The sequence below is a fragment of the Pygocentrus nattereri genome, chromosome 20 (assembly GCF_015220715.1).
Source record: "Pygocentrus nattereri isolate fPygNat1 chromosome 20, fPygNat1.pri, whole genome shotgun sequence".
In the NCBI taxonomy this organism is placed as follows: Eukaryota; Metazoa; Chordata; class Actinopteri; order Characiformes; family Serrasalmidae; genus Pygocentrus; species Pygocentrus nattereri.
The window spans coordinates 29963137-29979931 of NC_051230.1; the positions used below are offsets into that span (position 1 = coordinate 29963137).

Here is a 16795-nt window from a genome sequence, read left to right on the forward strand (position 1 = left end):
GTGTCCATTGCAGAGAGTGGTTGCTGATGGTCACAGGTGTGAATGGCTGTGATGGAGGAAGGTGAGGCAGTAGATGGCCCATGGTGTAGTTGTGTAGGAGTGTTAATCTGCGTAGGAGACGGACACAATGGAGCAGAAGAGGAGCCACTGTCAAAGTGCACAAAGAACTGGTTTAACTCATTTGCCCATTCACGCTTTCCCTCTGCTGGAATAGGGCAGCGTTGGTTGAAGCCAATGATGTCTTTTAGGCCTCTCCAGACATCACAAGTGTTATTCAGCTCTAGTTTGTTTTCCAGCTTGGACTTGTACTCCTCTTTGGCCTTCTTAATTGAGGTTTTAAGCTCCTTTTGTACCCTTGTCAGTTCCTCCCTATCTCCTGCCATGAATGCACTTTTCTTCTAGTTCAACAGAGACTTTAAGTCACTGGTGACCCAGGGTTTGTTGTTTGAAAGCATTGGACAGTCCTGGAGGGTACAACAGAGTCCACACAGAAATTTATGTTGTCAGTGATGCATGATGTTACTACATCAATGCCCTCACCATGTGGTTTACACAGGACATCCCATTGTGTAGCCTCCAGACAGCCCCTCAGTGATTCTACAGCCTCAGGTGACCACTATATGCTTCCTTAACATTGGCATACAGCAGGTCCAGAGTTTTGTTCTCTCTCATCTTGCAGTCCACAAACTGGCTGAAAGTGGGCAGACATGATGAGAGGGTAACATGGTTGAAGTCACCAGACACTGCAATGAATGTACTAGGGCTCTGGTTTTGCACCCTGGCAATGGTCGAGTGGATGACATTTCACACAGCGCCCACGTTAGCAGAAGGTGGGATGTACACCGTACAAGGAATGGTGTGTGAGAACCAGCGTGGGGGAGAGTACTGGCGCATAGCTACAACACACAGTTAAGAGTCCGGCTTACAGATTACTTCTTTAACCGTGATGTAACCAGAGTTACACCATCGGTTGTTCACGAACACAGTCAGCCCTCATCCCTTCTTCTTACCAGTTCACTTGTGGTTTCTGTCCGCCCTCACAGCAGTAAAACCGTTCAGAATGTTGCATTCCCGGTATTCCCGTTGTGTCCGTGTTAGAGAAGACAGTTCATCCATTTTGTTGGCCGGTGACCGTATGTTCCCCATAATTAATGACGGAAGATTTGGTTTGTATCTCCGCTTCTTTTCCTGCTGTTTCTCTCAAACTCTGCAGTCCCAGTAAGGATGCCTTCTGATGGCTTCCACAGCGTGATCAGCTGATTCCTCATGTAGACAAATCGAGGGCGTGCAGTGCAGATGCAGTCTGAAAGTTCCTCTAAATTATCCATTTAAAACTCAAAAGTATAGAAAGTTGTAAAGAAAATTTGTTTTACTGCTTTAGATCCTGCCTCAATATCCAGAAAAGAACGAGAGTGAGTAAGAAGACGCTAATTACAAAAAAATACGGAGCTACTGGAACAGGCAGCCACCCCGAGTGGCACCGCATTGAATACTGTGTGCATCATATGACATACATAGCATTGTATAATTCCTGGTAAAGGCTTGTATAATACAATTACATTGCACTTGATAAAGCAGACATATGTTGATGATACTACCAGGTTGGTTCAAAGTCAGGGCTGAAAACAAATTTGGGACTTTTAACTGAATTGGACTTTGTGTTTCAGTGATGACCATTCTTATTATTATGGTAGTGACCATTCTTATTGTGTATACACTCCAGAAATATTGCCACTCCTAGTAATCCTGTGTAAAATGACCTGAAAAATATTCTTCATTCCTTTTGCTTTTGATCTTTCATTAAAAATAATAGTAAAAATCTAACCTTTATTTGAGGTATAAAGCTTGAAAGAAACAATCTTGTCATGGAATACATATGTATCTCAAATATATGTGTACCACAATTGTTGCCACACCTAGAAATTCTGTGAAATCTATGAAGTATGAAGTACCCATTCATATTTTATATTTTTAAATTCACCTGAAGAAACACTTAAACAGTAATGTTTTACTGGGGAATATATATCAGATGAAACACAGGCCAAATTCCCTCAGTCATACATCACAATAAGGAAGACCAGAGAAAACAGCAATGATGTCCAACAAAAGGTTGTTGAACTGCACAAATCGGGAAATGGCAGAATAAAAAAATAATTAAAAAAAGCAGTTGAACAATGCCAATTTCCACTATCAGGGCAATAATGAAACCAAGCTTAAAACACACTGGAGATGATACTAGCAGAAATAAAATCAAAACCTAACTACATCAGCCAGGAAGCTTTAACAGGTTGGATTATCCAGCAGGACAATGATCCAAAACACACCTCAAAATCAACACAAAAATGGTTCATGGACCACAGAAATAAGGCTTTACCATGACCATCTCTGTCCCCTGACCTAAACACCATAGAAAACCTGTGAGATAAGCTGAAGAGGAGAGTCCACAGTGTCCACAGGATCTGGAGAGTTTCTATATAGAGGAATGGTCTTGGATCTTTTGTCATGTGTTCTTCAGTCTCATTTAACATTATAGGGGAAACCCCAGAGCTGTTTGCAAAGGGAGGCTGTACAAAATATAAAATGAAGAGATGCCAATAATCGTGGCACAAACAGATTTAAGAAGAATATTTACATCCTGGTAAGATGTAAATATTTTAAATCATTGTTGATTGTTAATATTTTGAATGAAAAATCAGAGGGATAAGCAATAAAGAATGTTTTGCTCATGTTTACCATGGGTGCCAATATTTGTGGAAAGAAAAAGTGAAAAAGTATTGCAATGTTGGAATATTATATTTTTGGTTTCGTACATGTGGTTCTTTTCATACTGTGTGCAGCTGCGGAAGCTCATCAGTGACTTCTCCATCTTCATGTCCATCATGACATTTGTGGGGCTGGACATGCTGATAGGCCTGAAAACCCCTAAACTCATCGTGCCCACCGAGTTCAAGGTGATAACCCAAAATTCTCCCTCAGGGTAATGAACAATCACATTTGTAATCAAATCAAATCTCCTTTAACTGGACAATCTGTTGTATGACAATGTTTTTCAGCCTACACGTCCAGACCGAGGCTGGATCGTGATGCCGTTTGGGAAGAACCCGTGGTGGGTGTACGTAGCTAGCTTTGTCCCAGCTCTCCTCGTCACCATCCTCATCTTCATGGACCAGCAGATCAGTGCTGTCATCGTAAACAGAAAAGAAAACAAACTAAAGGTAATTTTTTTCCTGAAAACACAAACTAAACCATGCAGTGTGTTCTGAGTTAAGAAAACGTAAGGATACATCAGTATACAGTTTCTCCTTTACAGTTTTGGTTCCTCTCAGTAGTTCTTCCATCATGCTTTTAGCAAATTTCTCCTTTTGAGTCTTGGTTCCTCTCAGTGGTTCTTCTCCCTTCATTCTTTTAGTGAGTTTCTCCTTTTGAGTCTTGGTTCCTCTTAGTGGTTCTTCTTCTTCACGCTCTTAGAGAGGTTCTCCTTTTGAGTCCTGGTTTTTCTCAGTGGGTTTTCCTTTGTACGTTTAGCGAGTTTCTCCTTTTGAGTCTTGGTTCCTCTAAGTGGTTCTTCATTCAAGCTTTTAGCGCGTTTCTCCTTTTGAGAAACTCGTTCTTCTAAGTAGTTCTTCTTTATGTTCTTAATGAGGTTCTCCTTTTGATTCTTGGTTCTCCTCAGTGGTTCATCCTTCATTCTTTTAGTGAGTTTCTCCTTCTGAGTCTTGGTTCCTCTTAGTGAGACTTGGTTCCTCTAAGTGGTTCTTCTTCTTCACGCTCTTAGTGAGGTTCTCCTTTTGAGTCTTGGTTCTTCTCAGTAGTTCTTCCATCATGCTTTTAGTGAATTTCTCCTTTTGAGTCTTTGTTCCTCTCAGTGGTTCTTCCTTCATGCTTTTAGCGAGTTTCTCCTTTTGAGTCTTGGTTCCTCTAAGTAGTTCTCCTTTATGCTCTTAGTGAGGTTCTCCTTTTGAGTTTTGGTTCTTCTCAGTGGTTCTTCCTCATGGTACTAGTGAGTTTCTCATTTTAAGTCTTGGTCTCCCCTCAGTGGTTCTTCCTAACGCTTTTGGAGAGATTTTCCTTTTGAGTCTTGGTTCCTCTCAGTGGTCCCTGTTTATTAAGCTTCTCAAAGTAGCAGTGCTGATCTTGGATCAGATTACTCTCATATTTACTATGACATCACCGACAGGAACACATCGTACACCAGCACCCATCTTCTGAGAAGCTTCATGAATACAGGTCAGGGTTTCTTCCTCCTGATCTTAGAGAGTTTTTACGTTTGAGCCTAGTTTCCCACACAAGAAACACATTTAATAAAATTTTAGTTCTTATAATGCTTTCAGGAATCCAGCCTCTCTGTTTCTGGAAAGCTGCTGTGGAACAATGTCTGTTGAGCTAATCTGATGTCCTCTTTCCGTCTCCCTCTGTCTTGAATAGAAAGGGTGCGGCTATCACTTGGACCTGTTCTGGGTGGGGCTCCTGATGGCTGCGTGCTCCTTCATAGGACTGCCATGGTACGTGGCAGCGACAGTCATCTCCATCGCCCACATTGACTCCCTGAAGATGGAAAGCGAGTCCAGCGCCCCAGGAGAGCAGCCGCAGTTCCTGGGTGTGAGGTATGGGAGATGCCCTGTTGTCCAGAGTACAATTGAGAAGGTTTGAGCACCAAAACTCTCAGGGACATTTGAAGGGACACCTTTTAGCCACTGTGGGTTAAATCAGAAGATGAGCTAATAGATGATGAGCAGCTGTCGCTTTCTACGTGAGGTTAATTATGTTAGCTTAGCCACACTACTTCAGACTTGCCATGTCCGTGGCTTGTTAAGGCACTCATGTTTCATAGGAGCAAAATAGTATACATTAGTAAGACGCTACACTGTGTGAGAAGCGTCTGTCCGCAGTCTCTCAGATACATCTGCTAAACCCCTACTAAAAACAGCAATGGGTTGCTAGGCCACACATAGAGATGTAACTATAGTATAATACAATAACTTTTCGTCCAGTGTCAGATTTTTCCAGCATCAGCTTTTAACATTTATAATCCTATGTGCCTAAAGTTGACCCTGTGAGAGTCTTGAGTCAGCTTTTGAGAGCGTCAACATCCCAGTACAGTTCACATACAGGGAGATTCACTCAAACGAGGCCCCACATATTCTGTAATAACTCTCACTGGGATGAATCAATCTGAACAAAACAACGTGCAATGTGCTCCTCAGTATATGGAGCTTTGAACAAGCCGGGACGCCCCTGCGTCGGAGCGACGAGGTAGGCGCCAGACAGCCGTCGCAACGTTTAACCTCCACTTGCAACCTTCGGGTGCATACCCCCGCACCCCTTCACTAAGGAGGTGGTGAACAGGATGCAGTATGCAAGGAGCATGTCACAAATCGGGTCCTTCTTCGGCAACATGGTCATTTCAAAGGGGCTTTGGCCATCATAGTCGCTGGATCTGACACCACCAGGCTTCTTCCTTTGGGGTATGCTTAAAGGAAACAAGCCTCACACCTTGGAAAATTTGAAGGAAAACATCCAACGTGAAAAGTGGTATATTGTCTAATAGTCTGCTTAAACACTGAAAAAAAGCCAGTGGGCCGCCAGCATTGCCGTCAGCAGGGCAACAGTGGCCTGCTATCCTCTTGCCAACTGGGCTAGCGGATTGTTTGCCAGCAGCAACCAAAGCAGAATGAAAACAGGCAACGCCAACTGATATTTTGTTTTTAAATTCTTTACTTTATTTAGTCTCAATAATTCAGTCAGTTTGGGCAGAATAAGCCTTTTCTTTTCTTCAGGGTTCAAAATACTTTCAATTAGGAAGCGTTAGGAAACGTATGTACTAACGATCAATAATTATCGACACAGAATGAGGAGAAGTAAAAGGCATGGTACTCTTTTTTGTGGTTGTGACTGACACGTTCAGAGGCTTCAGTCAGTTGGGATTTGTTAGCATTTGACTCTCTTATTACAATTAGGGTGCATACCTTTACAGTCAGGCCTCTCTACTGAATACACGCACTGAATTAGACTTAAATGACTTAGTATGCTGTTGATAGTAGTTCATCTCTTCATCTCCGTTCTGCTCCTTCTTTTCCTCTCTGCCTCCGGCTGTGTCTGTCTGACCTGCAGGGAGCAGCGGATGACGGGAATTCTGGTGTTTGTGCTGACCGGAGTCTCCATTTTTCTGGCCCCCGTCCTGCAGGTGAGCTCAGGACACGTCAGGCCTTGTTATGGCTCAACCTCGTTCGCCTGTTCAGCGCTGAGTAACGGTGGGTCACTTGAGAACGATGCGATTACTGAAGAAAACACAGTGCTGTAAAAATACAGCTGAAAGTCTGTTTAAGTCAGCTAGAAAACCTCGGGTGGAAATGACAAGGTCCCAAAATCCCTGTTTCTGGTGCATTTTCACACTGAAACACACCTTAAAATGTCTCTTCTTGCATTAAAAATAATAAAAGAAGCTTCACTTTACATCAGTGGTCTCCAACCTTAACTGACCCCTCGAATTCTGCATGTTGCCAACAGCAGAACTTTTGGCTGGTTTTCGTTATTATAATCATTAATGCTAACGAATGTTTAAAATGAATGTAAATTTGTTCATATGCTAAAAGTTATAGATACTTCCTAAAAAATGAAAGTAACGCCTGCTAAAAGTTAACGGCACTTTTGTTGAAATTACCTTAAACTAGCGACAACACAGAGGAATCCAAGCAAGATTTCAACAAGGCAGAGACTACAAAGCAGCCACTGTTGCTGCAAAAATACTAAACTGCCTTTCGTTGTGTGATTTAGACGGTCAAACATTCAGTGTCCACTTACTTTTACATTATACACACTTATAGTTGAATACTTAGCTTGCAATGAATGGCTGACATTAGCAGACTAGCTAACTAAATATCAGTCATTATGCTACTTACATTCGAGTTGCATTAGCTAACATGCTAATTGTCAGCAATAAACATGGAAATCAAGTAATATTAATCACACTGAGGTTTGAAGAAGGTCAGAAAATGAAACAGCACTTTTATTACCGATTGAAGAGTTTCTTGGCTGCCTTCACTTACAAGCACACAGCGTACTGACAGTCATTACCATGGAGACTGGGTGGGCGGGGCCTGCTGCCGCACCGTGACTTTCCATTGGCTGAAAGAGCTTTTTTTAATATACTTTTACTCTGTGACTGTTGAACTTGAGACGCATTGAGTGGACACTACATAACCTTAATAAAAAGGTTTAGCTAAATTCAACTATAAATATGATAATGGCTCCTAAATCAACCCCAAATTGCAGAGCACACAGTAACAATCCAGTCCTCAGTCACATTTCAGACAGAGTTCTGTATAATTAATGAAGGAAAACAGCTTTGGGCTAAAATACGCTTTGAGAAATATCTGGATAGGTGTGAATGAGGCCTGACTGCTCTGTTCTCTCTCCTCAGTTCATCCCCATGCCTGTGCTGTATGGTGTGTTCCTCTACATGGGTGTTGCGTCTCTCGGGGGCATCCAGGTGAGCGGCTTCAGTCTTTATTTTATCTTTATTTTGTCTTTATTTATGTACTCAAGAGATTGTGCTGCAGTGAACTAGCTGAAGTAACTCCAAGGTCAGCTGAGGTTTATGCCCTTCCTGCCTTATAAAAGGTTTTTAGGGGTCCAAGCACTGTGGATGAGTGTAATAACTTAAAAGCCAAGTGCTGGAAACAACAGGCCAGTGTTTAGTGCTACTGCAACCACTGGCTCAAAGTAGGGGAGGACAGAGGAGGTACACTCCAATTTCTTCATACTCTTGAAAAGTTCTTCAGACACATATGAGCTTGAGTGAGATCCCATTCTTAATCCATAGGGTTTAATATGATGTCAGCCCACCCTTTGCAGCTATAACAGCTTCAGCAGCTCTTCTGGGAAGGCTTTCCACAAGGGTTAGGAGTGTGTTTATGGGAATTTTTGACCGTTCTTCCAGAAGCACATTTGTGAGGTCAGACACTGATGTAGGACGAGAAGGCCTGGCTCGCAGTCTCCGCTCTAATTCATTGCAGTCATGTTGGAACAGGAAGGGGCCGTCCCCAAATTGTTCCCACAAAGTTGGGAGCACGAAATTGTCCAAAATCTCTTGGTGCTGAAGCTTTAAGTGTTCCTTTCACTGGAACTAAGGGGCCGAGCCCAACTCCTGAAAAACAACCCCACACCATTATCCCCCCTCCATGGCCGACCACTTCGTGGCTGAGTTGCTGTCGTTCCCAATCACTTCCACTTTGTTATAATCCCAGTGACAGTTGACTGTGGAATATTTAGTAGTGAGGAAATTTCACGACTGGACTTGCTGCACAGGTGGTGTCCGATCACAGTACCATGCTGGAATTCACTGAGCTCCTGAGAGTGACCCTTTCTTTCACTAATGTTTGTAGAAGCAGTCTGCAGGCCTAGGGGTTTCCTCTGTCCCTGCCTTCGTCTGTTTAATCCCTTGTGTTGCGGCCATGTGCTTTTTAGCCATGTGCTTGTGTTTTGTTTTGATTCTTGTGCTCTGCCCTTTCCCTGCCTTCCCTATTAGGATCCACAGCTGTCTGTAGCCTCTGTCTCCTCCCTCTCCCAGGTGTTCCCCGTTTCTTCTAGCCTTTATCAAGCCCTTTGTTTCAGTCAGTGTTGGTCTAGTCTACTTGTAACTTTGGCAGGTGTAGTTGTTGTGTGACTGCCTAATGTTTGAGTGGCCCAAGGTGTTTCTCTGCCTAACTTAAGAGAATATACAGTACTGTGCAAAAGTTTTAGGCATCTAAGCAATTTTTTAAACAATTGACCTCAGCAGTGAGTTTATAACAATATACATTAGAATAAAGTCGTATTCATAATTCAAATAAACATAAAACAATAAAAAATAACAAGAATTTCTTGGGTCCATATTTTCCTTGACACTTTCACAGCCGCCATAGAGACTTGTTAATATCATCAATTACATCAGGAGCACAATTTACTGAGCACTGATTGGTCAAACCAGGAGCTGCTTTTTAACTACATATAATACTGGGCTTCCTCGAGGAGAGGCTTGGAGATGGTTAAACAAACACACTCACATCCAGAAAATCACTATTATATATATATATATATATATATATAAATTAAGATTTTATAAATGTTGTTTATTCAAATATTAACACTTTTCTCAGCAAATAAACACAAACTACACAAATAAATAGATTCTGAATATGTGTCTTGGGTGCCTAAGACTTTTGCACAGTACTGTACCTTTGATTGCTAGAGAACCACCCATGGAAAGGTTCTCCAAAGAACCTTTCCATGGATGCCTCTTTAAAGAGACATTTTTGTAAATATTGAGTATGAATAATGTTTAAAGAACTTTCACATCATTTAACAGAAGAACACAAATTAAATTGGTGGAGAACCGTAACGTTTTATTACACACAAAGTTTTACTACACACTTCTATAACTTAAGAATAGCTCAACCAGTTTGCATTGAAGTCCTGGTAGTTGTTGAGTAATAAGCCTTAATTATGCAATAAGCCTGGGATTTTAAGGGGTTTAAATGGTTCTTCACATGCCATAGAGGAACCAGTTTTTGGTTCTTACATTTGAATGGTTGTGTATAGGCTTTAGCCTCCCAACATTGGTCCCCACTGGTGTTATCAACTTCATAATGTGGTTTCTGACACTGTATGAAATACTGTTATCTATAATCATGGACACATTTTTAGATATGCTAGCCTTGTAGCTCCTTATCCAAAGCTAACCTTGGCGGCAAACATGCCTTGACTATATTTGAGACAATGGGAACATTGTTGCAAGGTTTTCCAATCCATTTCTTCAATGAACCTATTAGTAATCCTAATGTGACTGTGGAGGGACAGACTCTACAGACTCTAAGTTTGTATTAGGTGACCCATCTGGGTGTCCTCACCGCCGGTCAGGTTTGATAAAGGCTATGTGTTTTCTCGGAAGCACGCTGCACTTTGCACTCAAGCCGTAAAGGAGTGAGTGATTTGTCTACGCTCTGGCAGTAAAACGGTGGAGAATTGTCTGGTGGGTGTTTGTGAGTTTACAGAGGGGACGAGGAAGGTGAGGGTTGGTGGGGACGTGGTATTTGTATGCAGGATGCTTCTCCCCCTGGCCGCGTCCGGCAGCATTCTGATGAGGCAGCACGGAGTCAGGCTGTGTGGAGGCAGCCAGATGCTGCTTTACAGCGACTGGCAATCAAACCCTGACAGTTGGGGACCAGCATACATTCAGTGGCACAGAAAAAGGACTAACAAGAGGCAAAAAGTGAAAAATGGTTTTTGATTCATTATTCAGGTGGGGAAGGAGCAAAAGCCTTTAATGTTGCAGAGACAATATGGGTTATTAACTATCCAGCAGACGATTGAACCAACAGGGCTTACGCCTGGTTGTAAGCTAAGGTTGAAACTTTCTAAAAGCTTCTTCACAGAAAGTTATTACATTAAATGGTTATGAATTCACTGTCTCATGTCTGAGACATTGTTTTTTAGGTAGGTGGGAGACGGTATTGCCCTAAGACATTGATTTAAATCAATTTAAGTTTCTTTAAGGTGAACCTTTCCACACCAAACCACTAGGAGACATCCCATATGAAAATATTAACTATTTTACCCTTAAAAGACCAGCATGGTGAGTTTGACCAGGCTGGTGGACTGGCATGACAAAGTGGTTCACCTAAGTCAAGTTGGTCATACTGACATACCAGCTAAACTGTTAAAGTCAAATAAAATCATACCTGAGGCTGGTTAACTGGCTAACTTGGTATGTCAGCTTAAAAAGCTGGTCAGCAAGCCTGATCAGCTTGACCAAGCTGGTCAAACAGGATGACTAGAATAATCAAGCTGGTCAACAACCATGATAAGCTTGATCAGGCTGGTCAACAACCATGACTAGCCTGACCATGCTAGTGGAGAAGTACTAACTTGAACAAGTTAGTTGACCAGCATGACTAGACTGACCAATCTGGTCAACCAGCATGACTAGATTGACCAAGCTAGTTGAGAAGCATAACGATCTTGGTGACAAGCATACTGAGCTTGACCAAGCTGGTCAACCAGCATGACTAGACTGACCAAGCTGGTCAACCAGCATGACTAGATTGAAATATGAAAGAAAATGTGTGACAGTATCGTTTTATGAGAGGCTGAAAAATTATGTGAAAAAACAAACTTGTAAACTTACTCAGACATTTCCACTGGAAGTATTTACCCACTAAGGAGGGGGAGGGGCGCATATATAAAACCTCTTATCTCCAAAATAATAACTTTAAAAGGAGAAAAAAAATAGCATTCTTAACTTTGAATGGAAGTTAACTTTATGCCTACATATACATATATCAGTTATAGGTAAGACGTTCAGAACTAGCTAATACTACACTTTCGTAAAGGTCCTATAACAATAAATGATGTGTTGATGTGTTGCTCATTTGTGTTTCCCAATAGTTCTGGGACAGGACCAAACTGTTCCTGATGCCAGCAAAGCACCAGCCGGACTTCACGTACCTGCGCCATGTGCCTCTCAGAAGGGTCCATCTCTTTACCTTGCTGCAGATCGTCTGCCTGGCCGTCCTCTGGATCCTCAAATCCACCTTCCTCGCCATCATCTTCCCTGTAATGGTACGTCAGAAGTCGTTCTTAACCCCTGGCTTTACAGGGTGGTCGAAAAGATCAGGCAGATCTTTTCTGTCTTGCCACGAGACAGCTCTAGCATTTTGAGTGACCAAAAGTATTCCAAATTTTGCTTGTTTAGTTTAGAACTGGAGCTATGAGGCTAACAAACACTTGAACTCAATGGTCACCCAAATAGCCCAAATTGCCTCTGTAAATCTACATCACCAAAACTTCTCACAACCTGCTCAAACTGCATTTAGGTCTTGATTAAACCTTACTGAAGTGGTTTGGAGCATAATATGACAGGATTAAACTCTGGGCAGTCAGTTTAGCTTAAAAAGGGTATTCTGTAGTCTGGCTGCCTAGAATTTATTTTTATAGCACTTAGTCATGCTGTGCCACATCAACAAGTCTACATGACCATAAATGACCATAATGCTGGAAGTGGTTTGAGCAGGTAGAAAGAGGTTTTGGTCATATATTTTTACAGAAATCATTCAGGCTATTTGGGTGACTATTGAGTTCTAGTGTTTGTTAGCAACGTTAGCCTTGTAAGTGCAGCTCAAAAACTAAAGAAGCAAAATTTTGCTGCTAAATGTCTTGGCTGACTGACTACATCTGAGGTGGAAAATTAGATGAATTTGATTTTGTGCCAAACTATTCCCTTTAAGAATCTTTCAGCAAGCCTAAAAGCCTTTTCGGGGCCCTTCCCCCAATTCTCAGCTGACTTCATCTTATTAACTACTTAACAAGCTCATCATGTGCAGGGTCTGGTTTGAAAATGTGCAAGACTTGGGTGGCTGTGGAAAGCACTGCTGTAGTCCATCTGTTGATGCAGTCTGTATTAGCCATGTTCTTCCCTTCAATCAGTGGTCAGTCTCTGACCACAGAGTTGCTCATGGCTGGAGATTTTTGTGTGCTTGGTCTTTTTACAATCTCAAAACCAGTCCCATCTGCTTGCATTCTCAGATCCTGGGCCTGATGCTGGTGCGCAAGATGTTGGACATGGTCTTCTCCCAGCACGACCTGGCCTGGCTCGATGACCTCCTGCCCGAGAAGGAGAAGAAGAAGAAAGATGACGAGAAGAAGAACAGCAGCAGCAAGAAGGACAAGAAGAAGGGCAGAGTGGGAGATGACAGCGAGGACGATGTAAGTCTGGCTTTTGAGTGACTAGCGGCGTTATCGTTTCGGTCAGTGAAAAGAAAGTGGCCCGCTCAGGCATTGGATATACTCCGGCTTATCAGCGACTCCCAAAGGGACCGAGTGCCAGAGAAGATATCCGTCCACCGAGCCTCAAAACAGACTTACTTACACACAGAAAATCCCATCAGTATCCAGTATCCTATTTATAATGGGAAGATCAGCACTTGATAGAGTCTGAATGGCTCAGTGCAGTGTGCTGCTGCCCCCTACTGGTCACTGTGGCTCTTAACATGTAACAGGTCTTACCAGGCCTCAGAGCCACATAACTCTTATTTTACAATGTAATTTCAAACTCACATGACTGAAGCACTTTTCATTTTTACATTTTTATTATTTTAAAGTATTAATGTAATTTGCTTTAATTCGAATTAAAATTCTAACATTTATTGGCCTAATTGATTTTAACCCAGGACTAGCAATTCAAGTGCCCACCCAATTATTCCATTCATTCCTATAGAAGAAAAAAACATCATTTAATGAACATTGTATGGAAACTGTACAGTGGTCACTCTCCTGGAGCTTTAAACACCTCAGTGTTGCTGCTGGACTGAGAAGCAAAAATATCTAGCCAACAGTGTCCTGTGGTTTGAAACTGACCACTGATGGATGAAGGACTAAAGGATGACCAACACAAACCATGAAGCAGATGAGCTAATATTTCTGACTTTACATCTACAAGGTGGACCAGCATGGTAGGAGTATCTAATAGAGTGGACAGTGAGTGGACACAGTGTTTAAATACTCCAGCAACACTGCTGTGTCTGACCCACTCAGACCAGTGCAACACACTCTAACACACCACCACCATGTCAGTGTCACTGCAGCGCTGAGAATGACCCACCACCCAAATAATACCTGCTCTGTGGTGGTCATGAGTGATGATGAAAGGTGTGAAAAAAGGGGGCTAACATGAAGCTAACATATAAAGCCTGCTTGCAGCACAAACTAACCCCCTGAAATAAGAATATCTAAAAACAGTTATCTTGAAATGTCCGGGTCAGTAATGTCCCTGTTTCGTCTGTCTTACAGGACAAGTATCATCCGTACTCCAACTGTTCAATGGGCGAGACGGATCTGGACCGCAGGTACTGTGTGCTCAAACTGCACCTTCCTTACAGAGACCTGTTAGAGCCCCCCGACTCCAACTCAGAGTGGACCGCCCGCTGCCAGCCTGGCAATTATTACTATTGATGTATACTAAATATACTTTACTCACTATATACACTTCACTATATCCCACTTAAACATACAGACGGGTGACAAATTAAAGGAAAAAACAATGCAAAATCATAGAGTAGCTTCAGTCCACCTCGCTGTAGATTCTACACCTCTCTGAAAGCGTACTGGAAGGATGGAACTTTGGTTTTCCAAAAGATATATATCCTCAATTGATGATTTGATGATGACGATGGAAACTGCTGTGTCCAAATTTCTAATAAGTGCTCAAACAGGTTGACTGTGAAGGAGGCCATCGTTTCCATGCTCATCAGACCATTCAGTGAGCCCTCGTGCCCTTAACATCCTGGTAGAGACCTGGTAGAGGATAGAAATGTTCCATCATAGCATAAAGGAGATCAGTCAGTATTGACTTGCAATGACCCTTCCTTCTAAGAGGACAAGCCGACTCAACCCATGCCAGCAAACAGCATAACAGGTACTGGACCCCCGTCATTGTCGGGGTCAAGCATTTAGGCCTGTACTCTTCTCTTGGTGTATGCTGCACATGCACTCCCCCACTTGTGGGGAAGATGGTGAAGGATGGCTCATCTAACCGTATCGTTTTCCACATCTATGTAGGCCTAATGGTTTCTATGCCACTGACCTCCCAAAAGGGTCATTTGTTTTTGTAGAGAGGGGTTTATGCACCGCAGCCTGAGCTTAATATCCCTTGATATTTAATTGTGGATGGACTGTTTTTACTATATTGGATCATGTTTTTTATTAGCCAGGTAAGCAATCTTTGAACCCTCATTTATTTCTTTTCCTCTTGGTCCACAATGTTAACTGGCTCTTCTCAGCATTTGTAGGACATCTATATTGAGGCATCTGCACCCGTTATGCTTCTCCACTCATTTATTTGGTTGTTTTTTCATTTGTCATCTGTCTGTATATGCAGACACATATAAACACACACCATGCACTTTCTAACATATGTTCAGATACACACTCACCTGCAGTCACTGCAAATTTCGCTTTTTCTGTAGCTCACAATTCAGGAACACTGTGGGACATTTTCTTTACTTCATAGCTTAAAGACAAATTATAGCATTATAGACAATGCTTTCAAATAGACCTAAACATCTGAGGTTCACCCTTAGACTGCATGCAATATAGTGTTTATTAAAAGTACAATAATATAGCTTGCTTATTTCAATGTACAGTAAATACAGTACTGTGCAGAAGTCCAGTCAAATCAGCCATTAAGTGTGAACAAGGTATTCATTTGTCTGTCAGACATATTTAAGCCTCAACTTAGGGTCGTTAGGGTCTCTTTTTCAGGAGACTTGCTTTCAAAGAAATCTGCAGAGATTATTTTTCCGCACCTCCAAAGTTCAGTCTACGAAGTTGGTTGCACTTTCAGTTTCTCGCGATGCACGTAATCCGAAACACGTTGCGTGATGCTGAGGTCTGGACTCTGGGTCGGTCAGTCCATTGTTCTGAGAACACCAGCATCTTCTTTATTTAATGTGTCTGTCTCCTTTTCTCAGAGAGGGCTTCTAGACAGCTACACATCCTTTCAGACCCATAGCACTGAGTTGTCTTCTCACAGTAAAAAGGATAGACTGTTTTATCTGATGATCTACCAGGTCTTCCAGTTGGTTGTTAGGAGTTCCATTGTCTCTGTGTCGTTTCTCTTCTTTATGCAAGTGGATTATCTTGCATAATCTCCTGAAATATGATTAACTTGTACTTAATGGCTGTTTTGGCGGGAAATTAAATAAATAAAGAGCGCCTTCTCTGAGTTTTGCCCAGTACTGTACATACCATGGACTAAAAAGTATCCTTCCTTATTGTCCTTTCCATGCGCTTCGAAGCAATGCAGATGGACGTAAACTGTCAGTTTCTTTTCTGAGACATTTGTTTCCTTTTGCATACGTCTACACACAACACACACAAGGCATTTAGCACGGATCTGACTGGCCTGGCACAGAGTTTACAATATTCTGACCAAGACTTCATATTTGTTAATGACAATTATAATAAGCCATACAGCAAAATCATTCTTATAACCTAAATTCAGATGCTCAAGGATGTAAATGCTGATATTCGCTAAATCAAATACAGCTGTTGCTCATCCGAGGTTGTGAACTCAAAATTAGAAATTTTGGTTGTTTCTTTCTCCTCTGTGTATTTGTATGTTGCTCGTTCTTTGCTTTTGACTGTGGCTGTGCTTTTGCGAAGGATCCCTGCTCAGACTTTGTTTAGAAACAGTTTGCCATAAAATCACATTTGCAGTTTCAACAAATGTAGTTGATCAGCCAAGACATGTTTGTTGTCTGATGTTTATTTCTTTAATTTTGCAGTGGAGCTACAAGGTTAGCGCAGCTAATGGGTATAACAGGTTATTCACCACTTAGCATTATGTTACCTATAAAATGTATAAAAGTACCATTTTCTTTACATCCAAATTTTTGGGCCTTGTTCTTTAAAATCAACCTCCCCAATTTAGTTGTGGCAAGATCCACCCACTGGGTAGGTCACCTCCTATTCACATGATACTATTATACCCCACTGATTAGCATTGTTACCTATAAAATGAATAAATGTACTATTTTCTTTACATCCATATTGGCTGATGGTTAATTTTTGGGCCTTGTTTTTTAACCCAAAGTGTACACTGTGTGGGCTAAAACACATTAGCACATTTCCACTACTACCTATTAGCCAAAGTCTGTAAAAAAAAAAGATCAACCTCCCGAATTTAGTTGTGGTAAGTTCCAACCACTGGGTACATTTCCTCCTATCACATGATGCTATCAAGCTGGGAGGGAGACGGCTA

General features: G+C 41.8%; 1 protein-coding gene across 1 annotated transcript in view; it reads left to right on the forward strand.

Annotated features, from left to right (window-relative positions):
- slc4a5a (solute carrier family 4 member 5a) overlaps window positions 1–16795 on the forward strand; it is an 82242-nt gene that overhangs the window by 62548 nt on the left and 2899 nt on the right. Inside the window, exons 18-25 of the mRNA XM_017709715.2 lie at window positions 2838–2951; window positions 3054–3215; window positions 4426–4604; window positions 6112–6184; window positions 7421–7489; window positions 11425–11598; window positions 12562–12741; window positions 13825–13880. Coding sequence (XP_017565204.1) covers window positions 2838–2951; window positions 3054–3215; window positions 4426–4604; window positions 6112–6184; window positions 7421–7489; window positions 11425–11598; window positions 12562–12741; window positions 13825–13880 — 1007 coding nt within the window. The remainder of the gene's footprint in view (window positions 1–2837; window positions 2952–3053; window positions 3216–4425; window positions 4605–6111; window positions 6185–7420; window positions 7490–11424; window positions 11599–12561; window positions 12742–13824; window positions 13881–16795) is intronic.